This window comes from Mytilus galloprovincialis, chromosome 12, assembly GCF_965363235.1.
Source record: "Mytilus galloprovincialis chromosome 12, xbMytGall1.hap1.1, whole genome shotgun sequence".
Lineage (NCBI taxonomy): Eukaryota > Metazoa > Mollusca > Bivalvia > Mytilida > Mytilidae > Mytilus > Mytilus galloprovincialis.
Genome location: NC_134849.1, coordinates 66083614 through 66102292, shown reverse-complemented (window position 1 = coordinate 66102292; position 18679 = coordinate 66083614). Strand labels below are relative to the sequence as shown.

Genomic DNA, 18679 nt, shown 5'->3' with positions numbered 1-18679 from the left:
TTTAAGGTATACATTAAAAATGATAGAATATGTTCATGCTTTGCAAAAACGAAATATCTATTGTGAAATGGCCAAAAATATAATAATAAACAGCTGCGCCATGAGCGCATGATACGCCCGACATCTTGTGTGGAAGTCTTATGCAATAATCATAAATAGTTTCTGAGAAAGTTTTAAGCAATAACCATATATTGTTTTTGAGACACGGCGGGACATGTGAACCCCCCCCCCCCCACCCACCCTGTTTTTTTTTTTTACAAAAACCTAATATTACTAAAATTAAATTTTAAATCAAAACCAAAAAGTATACAGATCTTTAGATTAATATAACAAAGAATTGTGTAAAGTTTAAAGCAATAATCATAAATTATTTTTGAGATACGGCGAGACATGTAAAAAAACCCTCCCCTGTTTTACAAAATACTCAATAACTCAAAAATAAAATTTTCAATCATCATCAAAAAGTATAAAGATCTTAAGATTAGATTAATATAACAAAGAAGTGTGTAAAGTTTTAAGCAATAATCATAAATCGGTTTTGAGATACGGCACATGTAAAAAAACCTCCCCATTTTTTACAAAATACTAATAACTCAAAAATGAAATTTTGAATCATCACCAAAAAGTATACAGATCTTTAGATTAATATAACAAAAACATGTGTAAAGTTTTAAGCAATAATCATAAATCGTTTTAGAGATATGGCGCGACATGTCAAAAAACCCTCCCCCTTTTTTTACAAAATACTCAATAAATACTCAAAAAAAAAAAAGGATTAGAAGCTAAACTAAATGTTAATATATTAAAATATGAGATGCAAACTTTCAGATTTGTTTTGAAAATATCAAAAGAAAAGATAAGGTCACAGTATGTTTTTTTTATTTCCACTAAAGGAATGACTGCAATATTTTTGTTCTATCTATGAAGAAATAACATAAAAAATGTATTGCACACTGAATAAGCCCCGTAGCACCACATGTTATTTCGAATAGACATAAGAAATATAAATAATTCAATTCAAATTACATTATAAGCTGGAGTAAATCACGTAAAAACGGTGATGACGATACGGTCAGATGACAATTTTATGTCTTTGAGCTGATAAACAAAACATTGCCAGCCAATCAGAAGACGCGTTACATCCAAATTAAATTATTCAAATATAGAATAGCAAAACTTCATGTAGATTACTTCAGAAAATGCTCTACTTCAGAGTTACATCCTCTTAAAATGCCAATCTAAAATTATTGAAAATGAAGCAAACAAAATCTACACTTTTAAAAATATTAATATTCATAAGTTGAAATCTTATAATTTTTTTTCATTTAAATGAAAACTCACATCAGTTATCTACCTTCCTAATATTTTTTTCTTAATATTTGATTAAAAATCAAGATTCAAGGATCTCTTTTTTATCGATCTAATATGTCGAAAGACACCCATACATGTTCTACCTTAATCCTGATATATTGTAATGCTTTATAAGTGGAGATATGGACTTCTTATTTTTCTCTAGCCGAAACCTCTATTACACGTTTAATCTATATATATGTCATCTAAATGCCCTTCCCTTGTGCATGAATACATTTTTTGGTTAACGCAAAAAACTAAAATTTGCTATCTGATAAAAAAATCCCGCAAAAATATATCTAACTATCAATCAAATGAATGCTTTGTGTTCATTATTTAATCTAACGGTGAACGCAAGGCAAAAAAAACCCCTATTAATTAAGAGCTGATCTGTGTTATTATCGCCGTCATCTTCTTTACATTCTAGGCGTCCCTCTAAAAATAACTAACGTCAAGAGCCACTGCTGGAAGCCCTCGCGACCAATCATATAAATGAATTCCTAATATGCAAATCGTATAAACATAAGTCAGTGCTAATTCGCCTTTCCAGAATTAGAAGAACTATTGGTTATCTCATTGTTCTTGCACCAAAATGAAAATATTGTTACGTCATTGGTTGAATTTCCTTTATTTTGTAAGTTGTTAACCAAACATAACGTTTTAGTGTTAGCATTCGGAAATATTACCCACAATGCATTAGAATCTGAAACGGCGAATTATGTCATGCCATGCTATATATATAGATATAAGAAGATGTGGTTGAGTGCCAATGAGACAACTCTGTGCCCATTTTAACATGGGTAGGCAATATGTTTGCCATTTTGTTGATGCCGAGTGTTTGCGAGAAAAGGTTCACAAATACAATACATACTCGTGATAAAATGACCATAGCGCATGGCACATTTGAAAGCTCGCCATTTTGGATGGATAAAGCCAAAACGTGATTTTAACAAATGAACAGATCTATGTAAACGTACTTTTATAATGATTTAATTAAATATTCCAGAAACACCAACGCAAATGTCCATGTTGATCTACAGTATATTTTAAGGAATGCATTTTTCAATTGTGACGTCAATCACGTGATCTCTTGTGTATAAATTATTGAATTGTGACGTCAATCACGTGATGTCCAGTGTCTTAATTCTTTAATTATTAGGTCAACCACGTGAACTAGTTTGTCATGAATGTTTCATTGTGACGTCAATCAAGTGCGCCAAAGTTGTATTGAAACTAAAACAAGGCCTTCTTTCCAAAGCGAAAAACAATTAAAGTACAATTGAGGATTATTATTAACTTGCATTAGTGGTTTTTGGTAATAGCCGGTGCATCATTACTAATTCATTAATTTGAATAATAAGAATTGCTTTTAAATATATATCGCTTTTATAACTGCATCGAATGTAAAACGATATAAATCAATCCACTCGAGAGAGAGAAAATTTTAAAATTTACAACGCGAACTTATTTAATATTCAACTGTCGAGAGGGGATAATAATGACTGTAGTGTTGGAATATTTTTCTCTCATGATTTTTTCTTCTGTGTGTGTTACATTTTTATGTTGTGTCGTTGTTACATTTAATGCGTTTCCCTCAGTTTTAGTTTGTTATCCCGATTTTGTTTTTGTCCATAGATTTTCGAGTTTTGAACAGCGGTATACTACTGTTGCCTTTATTTAGATGATATGAAGACAAAATTAATCCTTCTTTCCAATGATCTGCAAAAAGATGTATTTTTTCTACTTGACGTCATCAGACATGGTCGCCTCTTTTTCATTACTTCACAATAGAATATCGGCAAAAAGCAAGAAAATTAACGTCATTATCGAATTTTTGACAAATGAATAACCATGATTACACGAACGTTGATTTATAACTTTATCTACAGATCAGAAAAAAGTATCAATAAGAATTTGAGAAACACATATGAACTTGGACAATAAAGTTCAATTTGGTACTCTCAAGAACATTCGCATTAACAGAAACTTTCGGTGATGCCTTTTACATGTTTTAGGTATATTTACACACACTCTCAAGTATTGGCAAACACAAGGTGAAAGTGGATGTTCATGGTACCTATAAAATATTTCGATTTTTTTCGAACAAATTCATTGATTGTTTGCATATTTTTTTATGGAAAAATTTTAGAAGGCAAATTGTTACTAGCTTAAGATTTTTCCAAAATTATGCAGCATTCGGAAATGTGTAGCATACTTTAAGTATTTGCAATAATTTTTGTAATCATAATTCGAAATGTTTTCTAATTGTAATTCAGCCTTTTCTATCTGTGCTTTTGACATTAATCAGTGTAATACAGACAAAGTCACATGTACGTCAAATGCAGCAAAATTGGAAATCTTAAACAAATGTATACTTACTTAGCATAGGCTTTTTCTAGAAGTGGTCCCCAGAATTCAGGAGGACTACCATAGGCCTGACAATATAACAAACTATTTTGTAGACAAGGTAAATTATCATCTATAATAGTGTCCAACCAATCACCAAACCGCCATATGTTGAACCGAAAAGCACCTGAAAATTTATAATATGCAAAAAAATATATAAAGAGATGTGGAATAATTGCTAATGAGAAAAAAATTACTCTGCAACAAACACCAAATGACAAAGAAGTTAACAAATATGATATGTCATTGTACGATTTTCAACAATAAACGAATCCCATACCGCATATATATATATATATATATATATAGGAACATACATAAAGTGGCGGGATTACATCTTTTAGTGAGCACTCAACCCGACCGTAGCCAGTGAAAGTGATATAACAACACAACATACGAACACACTGTAATTAAAATGCAATTGGATAGACTCAAAGAAATCATCATTCATGCTTCATTCTCCTAGGCAACAGTTATTTACAAATATATATGATCTCACAATCAATAACATTTACAGAGCTCAAAATATTTAATTAAATAAAAAGAATTATATTCCTATTTTGTAAATTGAAAAATGCTAAATATATCTATATAGAAATACGGAGATTTGGTATGATTGCAAAATGAAACAACTATACAACAAAATTCAAATTACGAAGATAGTTGTTCGATTTTTAAGATGAAAGTATAACAGTTTCATCCAATAAAATGTATATTAAAGAAATTATCAGCTGTAAAAAGGAAAGGAAAGAAAAGAAAACGCCTTTAATGTCTGATATAGGAGTTGTGCATTATTTTACTCAATAAACTTTAAAATCTTTCTACTAGTACATCATTTAATTGGAATCAAATATAATTAAATATAATAAAATAGTGTAGGGTCGTGTGATTGTGATTAATGTCATTCGTGAAATCGATGATTCTAAGTAAAAATAATATTCTTTGATGAGTTCGTGATGACAGAATCAGAAAAAGTGTCCGCTACTGTGTCGTAAATAAGAATAATTTTAGGTACAATAAGACTTACTAGTAGATGATTGATTTACATGCATGTATAGTAAGGATCAGTTATAATCGAATTTCAACTCAGAACTGTTTGAACGTTGTATCATAGAACTGTTTAATATATGCTATACAACTGTTCTAAGATATTGTACCCTTTAACTGATCCGACAACTTCAGAACATGTTCTACCGCAGAACTTCAATAAAATAGAGAATGAAAATGGGGAATGTGTCAAAAATAAAAAAAATGTTTTAGCGTAGAATAATCTAACGAAAAAAGTAAAATCACAAAAGTACTGAACCCCGAGGAAAATTCCTGTCTTGATACAGGCATTTTCTTATGTAGAAGTGGTGGGTTGAACCTGGTTTTATAGCTAGCTAAATCTCTCACTTATATAACAGTCGTTTCAAATTCCATATAGAATAGACAAACAAAAATCGAACCATTTTATCAAAGAGGTTATGGTTAAAAACAGTAATATGAAAGGACGCTTGATGCAACTTTGATACATGTAATATATGTATTAACCAATATAATCGTTGATAAAACTTTGTTCACAATTCCTGTACCCCGGCATCAATTTTTCCAAGTAGCGTACACTCAAGGATGCTACGACGATAGCAGCCTGGATCCAGTCCCTTTTCTTAAACGATTTCCATGGAAATGGAGCATCCCAAGTTCCACCAACTCCGCAAAAAGTTGCATCATTTTCTAAAATCTGAAGAAAAAATTACAAATTATTATATATGCAACAGTTCCGTTTTAAATTATTGTCCTTTGTTTCAAAAAATCTTTGCAATATACACAAAAACAAGAATGTGTCCAAAGTATGCGGATGCCTCACTCGCATTATCTGTTTTCAGTTGACCGTAAAATTAGGGTCAAAACTAATTTGGAATTAAACTTAGAAAGATCATATCATAGGGAACACGTGTACTAAGTACTAAGTACTAAGTTTCAATTTAATTGGACTTCACTTACATAAAAAAAACCTACCTTGACCACAAACTTTAACCAAACACTTTAACCTGAACGGACGAACGGCATACTAATACATCAAGGTACATAACAATATAATCTAATTTTTGGTGTACTGCTTCTTCTGATTGGCTGAAGTTGTTATGTTTATCAGCTCATAGACATTATTTTGTCATGTGACCCTGACGTCATCAAGGTTTTTTCATAGTTACTGGTTTTAAAATGGAATTTAAGATTAAATTATAAGAAATGACTGTAATATTTTCCCTGTCTATTCGAAATAACATGAAAAATGTGGTGCACACTTTAAAATAACACGCTCGCGGGTTATTCAGTGTGCATCGCATTTTTGATGTTATTTCTTCATAGACAGAAACAATATTACAGTCATTCCTTAAATAAATGAAAGGTGTTCATGCATTTTTGTGATAAAAGAAGCTTTCAACAATGTTTTTCATCCATCAGTAACACAATGAGGATATATTTGAACATGCCAATGACTATATTGAATTTCCACAATGCTGTAGTGTTGCTTAGATGCACGAAGAAACAATGAAATTCTACTACGAATATAGGAACATTACATAAGTGTTACTGCATAGACATGATTCTTGACATACGTGGATGTTGTTTATTGTAGTACGTTCTGAAATGATATTGATAAAACATATCCTGTCTTTTTTGTTTGAGTATTACAAAGAAACCTTTGACAATGATATTTCATTATAAGTCTGGTATTGTAATTTATGTGATTTACTTGATAGCGGTACGCAATGACTCAAATCAGGTACATATGTACAAAAACAATGAGGAGAATATTCAGAAATAATGGTGCTAGATCAACAGTTTCTTGAAGACATTACGTGGAATATATAGATATAGGAACGACCTTTATTGATAGTATATAAACTCATCACCAGGATCAAATTTTATTTTACGCAACACGCGCGTTTCGTCTACAAAAGACTGACCAGTGACGACCGAATTCAAAAAAGTTTAAAAGGCTAAATAAAATACGACGTTGAAGAGGACGATTGGGGACCAAAATTCCTAAACGTTTTGCAAAATACAGCTAAGGTAATCTATTCCTGAGGTAGAAAAGCCTTAGTTTTTCAAAAATTCAAAAGTTTTGTAAACAGTTGATTTATGAATATGACCATATCAATGTTAATTCATTTCAGCACAGAAGTTCTGACTACTGGGCTTGTGATATCCTCGGGGAATTAAAACTCCAGCAGCAGTGGCATCGACCCATTGGTTGTAAATAAACTCATTATAGGCGAGACCTTTGTTGCTAGTATGACACATGTGGACAAGGATTTGTTTACCCTTCCAGATCAATACATCCCCGGAGTTTTGGTCGGGTTTGTGCTGCTCAATCTTTTGTTTTTTTTTGTAGCGATTTGTAGTCATGTCTTCATTTTTTTTTTAAAGATTTTCGTTTTTCTTTCATACAAGGGTCATGGTTTTGTGATGCGCAATTTTCTTAACATTTATGGTACATGTGTGTTCTGACTCTTGTTTAAAAAATTGGTCGTGAGGTGGGAAACGTTTTCCCTGATTGGTCGTGAGGTTGAAAAACGTTGTCCCTGGATTGTCGTGAGGTTGAGAAACGTTATCCCTGAGGGTATCACAAGCCCAGTAGTCAACACTGCTGCTCTGATATAAAAGACAATTGTCTTTTTCGTGAAATTTGTCTTCCCTAAGACTCTAGAAAAAAGTATGAACTTTGCAGTATTGGATTGCAATGATGCCTGTGTATTACCTTTCAACTGGCTGGGGCGACAGCAGTGGCGGATCCAGAAGGGGGGGGGGGGGGTTCCGGGGGTTGGAACCCCCTTTTTTTGGCCGATCAATGCATTTGAATGGGAGCATATAGTTGGAACCCCCCTCCCTTTACTCTGGGTTGGGAACCCCCCCTTTTTAAAATGGCTGGATCCGCCACTGGACAGGATAGAAAACAATGAACAAAAATGCAGTAAAAAGGAAATACAGGAACAGAAAATATAAGTATAGGACAAACTAGAGAAAGAATAGAAAATAAATGCCTAAAAATATAACGAAATGAAGGACTCCATATTCATCCGTTAGATGGCCTCCAAATTTCATTCTAGTTCATCAAAATTTATTATATATCATTGATGTTGTAGGATCGCAAACTCGTGATGATGCGTGACGTAAGTGATACATCGAACTTCTAGCTACGGAAAAATAGCCAATTTCCTAATTGCCTATAATCTTCAACTATAAATATTTTTTATCTTTTTTTCTAATAATAACATATCTTATGCAGTGCTTTTATAAATCTGATGTGGAAATAAGCAGAAGTTAGCGTGCAGCATTATTGCAGTCTCACGTATTTGCACTGAGTAAAATATGGCTATTTTCATCAATCATGCGACATCCGAATATAGATATAACCATTTAACGCACTTACTATAGAAAGGAGAAGAAGTTTGCATTAGCTGTTTTGCAGACTATGTAAAGGATCTGGTAGGATATTTCTTTAAATAATCTTAAGTGTTTAGGCCATTTCTTTTTAAATATTTTTTCCTATTATTTTCTGTTCTTTTCTGTAATTAAGTATACACTATTTATCTCTATCCGATAATGTTTTTGAAAATTTTCCTATCTTCTTTTTTTTGCCCATGTTTGAAGTATTTGCACATTTACTTTTATTCTGAAACCCAAGTCAGTCTGTCTAGAAGATAGATTGTAAAATCAACTAGCATTCTCCATTTGCTTGTTTTCTGAATACAATATATTCATTGCAAGTATATTATATCGTTACATGTATGTTATGATTTATCTAAAATAGTGTTTAAACTAACCCCAGCAGCGAGACCTCTATGTAGATATTAATTTTCAATATTTAGTCATAAATTTCATTCGAAATAAATTGGAAACAAAACCAAACGCTTTAAGCATTTTTAGCAGACTATAAAGAGAAAAATGTTGAAATTAATAAGGATGTATTGTGAATTATCAAGAACTAATATCTATTTGTCCAATGCTTTTAGATTAATATATTTTGTTTTTTTTTCTAAAACACAATAATCTGATCAAACAAGAGCACTTCCGGGTTCTCGTTGACATAGACATATTGCTGTTCAATATAAGTCCCACGTGTCTTAGATATGCAAAATTGTCGATGACTCAACAAATTTTAGTTGTAGGGGTATTAGATATGTTTAACATTATTGTTTCTCTAGTCGTTCATTAATTTGATACAAATTGAATTGTACAAAACCAATAAAGCTTTAGGCAGTTTCATAAACCAGACAGAGAATTATTGTTGTCAAGTCAAAAATGAAGTTCTGCATGTTTTCTGGTTTTAATAATTATTCATCCATGATATCGTTACATATTTTTTCTTAAGGAACATCTTCTTATTGATTACTTCAGACTGATATGTACACATGTCACTCAATAACATAGATTTTGATAACATGGTAATAAAACATCGCTAAAACCATATAAGCAACATCTGAGATCGTAATGGAAACTTTAGATTTATATTATTCAAATATATAACCATCTGATTTATAAGATGACCTTGGATGGTATTGATAGCTATGTTACAGTACATTTGGTTTTGAAGTTAAGAAACGTTGTCCTCTTTTGTATTGGGTGCTACATATTTTAGAAAGTACACAGTTTTATTTAGTCCTTTAATGATTGATGAATTGTTACTTTTTGTATATCATAATTCTTTAAAGAATGTCATTACTATCTATTCTAAAAACACAGAATTAATTCACACACACATAAATGACCTATTACCTATCCAAAAAACGCTTATCAATTAAAATAAAATTGAGAATGGAAATGGGGAATGTGTCAAAGAGACAACAACCCGACCAAATAAAAAACAACAGCAGAGGGTCACCAACAGGTCTTCAATGTAGCGAGAAATTCCCGCACCCGGAGGCGTCCTTCAGCTGGCCCCTAAACAAATATATACTAGTCCAGTGATAATGAACGCCATACTAATTTCCAAATTGTACACAAGAAACTAAAATTAAAATAATACAAGACTAACAAAGGCCAGAGGCTCCTGACTTGGGACAGGCGCAAAAATGAGGCGGGGTTAAACATGTTTGTTGATTACTATGTTTATATGGTATAATCCTTTCTTTGCACAAGTTTTTCTCCTATTCCCACATGAAATTTTAACTTTACTTACTAGATTTATAAAAAGTGGGAATAGAAGGAATGAACCAAATGTGCCTCTAGCCCAGTAGTCAACACACAATGCTCTGACATGAAATATTATTGTGTCTGTGTATTTTTCATAAAATCAACTGCAGATTTAAGTGTGAATTTATTTGAAACACTTATCGATTTTTCTTTCTTCAGGTAAAGTTGGCTCTATATAAAAAAGATGTGGTATGATTGCTAATGAGACAACTCTCCACAAGAGACCAAAATAACACAGAAATTAGCAGCTATAGGTCACCGTACGGCCAGTAACTGTATTTGAAGTAATGGATTTGCATTGCCTTTATACTAAATTCATCATTATAGTTTTCAATTTTTTTTCCAAAATTTAACTGAATATTCTTTGCTATTCTAGTACTAAAATGTAAGGGTTTTCTATGAACACGGTGACAAGTTTATCTATGAGGATTTGAGTGGGATTAACAGAACATAGAATAATGGATAAAAAGTGCACAACAAAAGAAACGAAGATATACAGAAAAGAGAAACATCAGCCAAAACACAGAAAAGAAGAGAGAAAATCTGGCTATAACTTTAACAAAATAAGGTAATGAAGGCCCTTAAACGTCCACCAGGTAGCCTCCAAATTTGATGTCTAGTTCTCCAAGTTTTATTTTTATATATCCTTGAACTAAAGACTTAAACGTACAAATGTAGTACCGGAAACCAAGATATATGATTGCAAACTCGTGATGATGAGTGACGTCAGAACGTCATCGAACTTCAAAATACGGGAAAGAACGCAACTTTCTAATTACTAATAAACTTTAAAAATATAGATTTATATCTTGTTTTCCAAAAATAACAAAAGTCATGTCTTCGGCAGTGCCGTTATATGTCTGATACGGAAATAAACAGAGGTGAAATTAACAGAAGTTAGCGTGTAACATGCATTCTCACTTATTTGCACTGAGTGAAATATCGCTATTTTCAGCAATCACGTGACGTCAGACTATAAATATAACCCTTTAATGCACTTAATATACAAATACGGAGATGTAGTCTGCATCTTGTATTTTTGAAGACTATGTACGAGGGTCTAATCAGGGGTCTTTTACTTCGATACTCTAATGTTTGTAAGTCCTTTTTAGGAAACACTTTAAAATAACCCGCTACGCGCGTTATTCAGTGTGCACCAGATTTTTTATGTTGTTTCTTCATAGACAGAAAAAATATTACAGTCATTCCTTAAATAATCTGTCAAACCCGGTTTGTCTTTCTAAGAGACAGATTTGTAAAAACAATTTTGCTTGTTTCTAAGTTTTAAATATGTTTTCAATATATATAAGGAGATATGGTATGGGTGCCAATGAGACAACTCTTCATCCAAATCACAGTTTGTAAAAGTAAACCATTAAAGGTAAATTTTAGCCTTCAACACGGAGACATGTCTTACAGCAAACAGCAAGCTATAAATGGCCCTAAAAAATGGCTAGTGCAAAAACATTGTATTATATCGTCACATGCATGTTATGTATGTTCTATGGTCTCTTTGACACATTCCCCATTGAAATTCGCAATTTTATGATTTATCTAAAATATTTTTTGAACTAGTCTCAGCAAGACCTCTATGTATAATGTAAAGAATAATTTTCTACATTCAGTCATCAATTTCATTCGAAATAAATTGGAAACAAAACCAAACGCTTTAAACATTTTTTTGCAGACTAATAAGGATGTATTGTGCATTATCAAGAACTAATATCTATTTGTCTCAGGCATTTATATATTGGTTTTTCGAAAGAACAATAACCCGATCAAACAAGAGAACTTCCGGGTTCTTGTTGACATAGATACATAGTTGTTAAATATTAGTCCAAAGTGTCCCTAGATATGAAAAAATGTCGATGACTCAACAAATTTTAGTTGTAGGAATATTTATTTTTAACATATTTTTTTCTTTATTCGGTTATAAATTTGATACAAACTGAATGTACAAAATATAAGGTTTAAGCATGTTTGCAAATTTGGCATAGAATTATTGTTGTTCTATATGTTTTTCTAGTTTTAATATCTATTCGTCCAAGATATAATAATATACATGGCTATATGTTTCTAAAGAGAGCTCTACTTACCAAGTCAGGAATATATAACATTTGACGTGTTTGAGCCATTTGATTAGAGTTTTTCCGTTTTAAATTTCCTCGGAGTTTGGTATTTTTGTAGTTTTACTTTTTTTTATTGATTACACAGACTGAGAACTCAAATAAAAATAGGATAGGTAACATGGTAATAATACATCGCTAAAACTATAGAAGCAACATCTGAGATCATAATGGCAAATTTAGACAAATATTTTTCAAACATTTAACCATCTGATTGACCATAAGATGATCAAACGAACAATTTATGAAGAACTCAGGAATACAATTTATGTGTCTACGATATACATTGTAACCATCATTCAGTACGCGCGAATCTAAGATATTAGAGAGTGAAATTTTTTATGCCCCATATATGGGCATTATGCTTTCTGGTCTGTGCGTCCGTCCGTTCGACCCGCTTCAGGTTAAAGCTTGTGGTCGAGGTAGTTTTGAATGAAGTTGAAGTCCAATCAACTTGAAAACTTAGTAAACATGTCATAATGGCAAATTTAAACATATATTTTTCAAACATTTAACCATCTGATTGACCATAAGATGATCAAACGAACAATTTATGAAGAACTCAGGAATACAATTTATGTGTCTACGATATACATTGTAACCATCATTCAGTACGCGCGAATCTAAGATATTAGAGAGTGAAATTTTTTATGCCCCATTTATGGGCATTATGCTTTCTGGTCTGTGCGTCCGTCCGTCCGTCCGTTCGTCCCGCTTCAGGTTAAAGCTTTTGGTCGAGGTATTTTTGATGAAGTTGAAGTCCAATCAACTTGAAACTTAGTAAACATGTTCCATAATGATATGATCTTTCTCATTTTAATGCCAACTTAGGGATTTTATCCCATTTTCACGGTCCACTGAACATAGAAAATGATACTTGCAATTTAAAAATTTTAAAGTTTTTGGTTTAAGTTTTTGGTCAAGTTTGCTTTTGATGAAGTTGATGTCCAATCAACTTGAAACTTAGTAAACATGTTCCCTATGATATCATATTTCTAATTTTATTGCCAAATTAAAGATTCCCCCCCCCATTTTCACGGTCCATTGTACATTGAAAATGATTGTGCGGATGGGGCATCCGTGTACTTGGGACACATTCTTGTTTATAAATTACAAATACAAGTACAACCTTAACAAGTCGTTCGAGTCAAGTATAATTTTGCAACTACTATCGGTATATTACAGGACTGAATGCTCCATTTTATAATTTTATTGAGGTGTAAAAGCGATGAACGAAGCACATTTGCGTTTCATTTAAGAATTGAATGCTTCTTTTTGTAACTTCATTGGGGTGTAAAAGCGTTGACCGAAGTGCATTTTGTATGAAGCGCGGGAGCGTTTTATTCTAAAAATGTGCGTACGGTCAACGCTTTTACAACCCTATGAAGATACAAAAAGAAGCATTCAATACTTATAATTACATTTTTTAGCTAGGATCATGAAAACACGAATTTTATCATTTACTTATTGAATTCACCTGTGCACTGTATTGTTGGACCTCGTGTTATCATGCATGAAAAGTGTTATCGAGTAATGCAATTGCTTACGGAATAACACGTGATGTGCAGTTTACCAATCAAAATAACATAGTATAGTGAAACATACATCTAATGTAATTATATTAAAAATGTGCTCATAATAAACACTTTTAAAACCCCAAAATATTCTGAAAAAATGAAGCATCTAATTCTTATAATAACACTGTATGCTACAACCATCAAATTTAGAGTTATACCAAAATTCCCGTTTGCTTTTTTCTATGCATTTTCACGGATAGTCTGTCGGTAACTGAAGATGTATTTTATACATACGGATATACAATTTGATATAATTGCATTGCCTGGTGATTGTTTTTGGCCAATCAAAATTACGGATTCTTATGAAACCGCCATGTACTGTATTAATGAGACAATAAAGTACACATTGCACCGTTATTTCTAAGAACCACAAATTATCTTAGTTTATACATACAAAACTATATCCACGGCGTCTCGTGACTAAGCAGGAATGTTATTCATCAACTTTGTATTATAGAAGGAAATTAAAATGTCAAAGAAGTAAAACCAATATAAGTATACACGGCATCATAGAATCAGTGAGATCCTGTATGTTTGAAAAGAACAATGATGGGGAAATAGTACTTTGTTACTTTACTATTAATCAGGTCAACATGCATGTACCGTTTGTAATTGTTTGTGTTGGTAAGGTCGTTTGTACGCTTAACAATGTCGTTTTAATTTGACAAGATCTTCAATTAAGGTTGTACCTAGGTCAGGTTTAGGAGTTTCTGTTAGATGTTCAGACTTCTTATTTTTTCCTATGATACAGGGTAAATTATTTTGCCCAATAACACTCATTCTTTTTTCATATATGGTCATTTACCAAAATTTAAGCATATTGTACATTTCTTTTAACTCGTATTGAGACTAGTATATTACAAATGCAACATGAAGTTAAAGTCCGAATCAGCTTGTTCGCGTCATTTGAAAAGAAATGATTACCTTGAAAAAAGATCTCCATAACCTACCAATATTTGAGCATATTTTGTGTGGGACGTTATGCATCCCTGACTAACTGTAAATTTTCTTAACAACTACACCACGTTCAATCATCCAAACTCAAAACAGGCGGGAAAATGTTCAAAGCCGCCCAATATCGCCGGCTATTGTGATAAATTAAACAGACAATAGTTTACAATAATTAAGGTGTCGAAACATAATGTTTGTAGACACAGACCTGACGCCTTCAAGATTACTGAAACAATACAGTCACAGACAAGTGTTTTGTGATACAATTTTTAAGTGTTATATATCTACATGTATATATCGTTTATTCTGTCGTTTTGAATTTCGAATTATGAAATTACATGTAGGAATAACCATGCCAAGTTATTATTAGGTTCATGGTCCATGGCCCATTATTCTCTGGTCTTTTTATTAACATTTTTCTCTTACTAGTATGCATTATCCCCTTTTTTCCACACGTTTACTCCATTGTGCACCTATCTTCAAATCCGATACAGACCATACAATAGCTTTATACTAACTCTGATTGATGTACATGTTCTCCTCGGTATAACAATGGCCGCACCCAGATGGTTTGTTATACAATGTAAGTATCAAGAAGTAAATTAAAAAAAAAATGGGTTGTAAAAATGACACTGTCATGCTATAGTTTTTCTATCATCATGATTATACATTTTCTCCTCGGTTTAGCAATTGTCGCACCCAGATGAGTAGCATATGTTTGTTATAAGTATCAAGAAATAAATTAAAAATAAAATGCACTGTAAAAGTGACAAGTTAGAATTTCTCTATCATCATGATTATACAACATAAATACAGTGAAACCTGACTAAACCGTATCCTGTATAAACTGAAAACCTGTATAAACCAAACATGTTCTTAAGCACTGTCATATCAAATTGCATGCGTTGTGAACATGATAAAACCAAACATAAGTCAAAACCGAACAAAATCTTAAGTCCCGAAGAGGTTCGGTTTAAACAGGTTTCACTGTATGTGACTTTTTTGTCGCTATTCTCAGGAGGAAACCATTACCCACACATCCTGGAAAATCCATAGAGACAATGATCATCCTTTTGTTTTCATTTTTCATTATTTCATCTTTCTGGTACAGTACACTTGTTAGTTGATAAATGGAAATCATGGACACGAAACATCTTTAACCTTGTACATATATTAATAACGATTCGGATCAATTTGTTGTGATTGCACTTTAGAATACCACGCAATATAACTTGTTTATAGAAATCTTAATGTCTAATATATGATATCATGTTATACACATATTAAAGCAACAAGTCGTAGTAAAATTGGAAGATACCTGAACCTACATTTCAAGAAAAAGTTTACATAATGTTAGCAAAACTGTGAAGGTAATATTAAAAGACAGGATAAAAAATAATAAAAATAAAATACAACAGCATGACATTTTTGAATAATAATCATGCACACCAAATGTTTGCGCGGATTTGCGGTTTCACCCCCTGAAATAAAGTGTTTCATATGCATGTTGATGCGGGTTTTTTTTTCGGACCTGTAATGATTTTACTTGTGATGGAAATCTGCATCGACCATCGTATCATTGATTATGGTCTCGAGGAAACGATGATAGTCCGTCAGAAGGGGACGATAAATGGCTGACCATTGTTAAGAGAGAGTCATATCTCTTGCACGTTAAAGACACACTTGTAGATTTCGAAACAGAGCAGGCCAATGCCGCTTAAAGGCAGCACTCGCACCCGCAAAGTGGAAAGGGATTAATATAAGTCGCAAAACGTGTTTCCCAATCCACTATAAATAAATTTGTTTAAACTAAGATATGAGGAGAAAAGGAAACAAATACACGAGACTATGAGGGAACGACTATTTCACTTTTAAAAAAGGGGGTATGTTTTTTTCCTATAACAATTAACCGGATCTCCAATTTGATGGAAAAAAAAATATTTCATTTAAGCAGATAAAAAAAGAATAAGTTTTGATGAACCCATACCTTATATTGTTCAAATTTGAAAAATTATTTTGATTGAAAGTGTCAAAAAACAAAATAAATTTGTTAGCGCTTTGTGCGGGGAAAAAATTCTGACATACCCCATTCTTTTTTTTAGATAAATTGTTCCTCCCTTATGGTTTGATGATTTAATGAAAAAGCATATTATTGATATAATTGAAAAGTGTTTTAAAAATAAACTGATCAACGTATAATAAATAAGAGTCAGTTTCTGTGCAAATGTATCCATCTTCGTCTAAGCAGATCCGGTTTAATATTTGATTTGTATTAATTTGTCTGCAACCGAGAATTTAATATTTACTGGTTTAATATGGCAGATTAAAAATTGCCATGCTGATTATGTTTTCCGACGTTAAATAATTGACATCAAATATAAATCAAATTTGCTGGGTCTTTGGAGAAAAAAAATCATTTTTAAAATTAGTCAACATTTAAGTTGGTAACTTTTCATCAAAACAAGACATTTTTGTAATAAATCATCGTCATGAAAAATCAACATACGTAAAATGTCGGGAACATAATTATTCTAGCCTCTAAGGAAGGAAGAAAAGTTAGCTTTTTTGTTGGGGTTGTTGTTGCTCAGTCTTTAGCTTTCATGTTGTATTTTGTCGACTGTTGCTTGTTTTTTGTCCATTTTTCGTTTTTTTTGCCGTTAGATAGCCAGTTGGTTATGTCTGCCTCTATTGTATTTCTATCAATATACTAAATACTAGTATATATAAAAAAAAAGAAGAGTTGTTATGATTGCAAATGAGACAGCTCTCCACAAGAGACCAAAATGACACACATATTAACAACTATACGGCATTCAACAATGAGCAAAGCCCATACCGCATAGTCAGCTATAAAAAGTCCCGAAATGACAATGTAAAACAATTCAAACGAGAAACTAACGGCCTTATTTATGTAAGTATGTTCTCGTCCTAAAAGTGTATTTCATTTGCCACTGGATATAAAACAGCTATTGCCCAACGTATTTGTGATTGTTTTTTTAAGAAATCCACATTGCTCAAAAGCGGACAGTGAAGAAATAAAATAATCAAAATAGTCATAAGATACTTAGTTTGAAACTGACACTAAGTTCAAGTTTAAATTTTTATTAATATACAAACTCGTTTTCCCAGGGTAGAATATCAATCGATATATCTCCAATGGATTTAGCTTAACAGTCTGGGAAAAGTATGACCTACACCTTTAACACACGACCTTGTGTAATTGTAAGCTCATTCCTTTTCCATATTTTTAAGTTTCTTATGATCTTTTTGTACGGTAAACGCGTTTGATGACTTTTTAAAACTATAATGACTAACAGGTTTGCATTATTTATAGGGATTGTAGAATCATGGCGGATAAATTTAATTCAATAAGATGTATTTTCCATAAAAAGAAATACAATTTGCATAAATTTCTAGTTTTAGATTAAGGGGTAACATTATAATTTCAGTTATTTGTTTTAAAATAAAAGCTATGTGAACGTTTGTTAACAGTGCGTTTGAACTCATCATCATTAAATTTTGGGTTTCTGGTTAGTTTCCAATACATTGTGTAAAATGATGCTGCATAACTTAACAATATTTATTTGAAGACCACTGAAAGCGTCAACAGTAATGTATGAAGCTATATATATTATTTTTTGGGATGCCACAAAAAGCGTCAAAAGTTAAGTAATTAAAAGAGAAAACCAAAGACGTTAATATGTTTGCTAAAACGTCAAACAGAAACCAAGGTTGTGACTTGAGACATGCGCATGTAAAATCTGACTCTGTAAAACAAGTCTGTTAGTGTTCAACTCTCGTCAAACCTGGAACAGTGGAGAAGCAGCATTACATGAGACCAAAATATACACGAACAACGTTCCGATGTAAAAGTTCTTGCAGTACTGGGAGGTGATGGGAATTAGTTTAAAGCTCTTTCGAACTTATAAATCAATAATGATTTCACATCTTAAAAGTCTAATCAGTACACAGCCAGTAATTTATTGTGATCAAGAACAGGTGCAGTTACAAAATGTACATTTTACTGTGCATTTTTTTGTTAGTTATTTATTCTACATTGGCTAGACATACATATATAGGGGAAGG

At 32.1% G+C, this 18679-nt stretch overlaps 1 protein-coding gene across 1 annotated transcript in view; it reads right to left on the bottom strand.

Annotated features, from left to right (window-relative positions):
• Positions 1–18679, bottom strand: part of LOC143054589 (uncharacterized) — a 62873-nt gene that overhangs the window by 17921 nt on the left and 26273 nt on the right. Inside the window, exons 2-3 of the mRNA XM_076227601.1 lie at positions 5290–5479; positions 3730–3883 (exon numbers count right to left, since the gene is read on the bottom strand). Coding sequence (XP_076083716.1) covers positions 3730–3883; positions 5290–5479 — 344 coding nt within the window. The remainder of the gene's footprint in view (positions 1–3729; positions 3884–5289; positions 5480–18679) is intronic.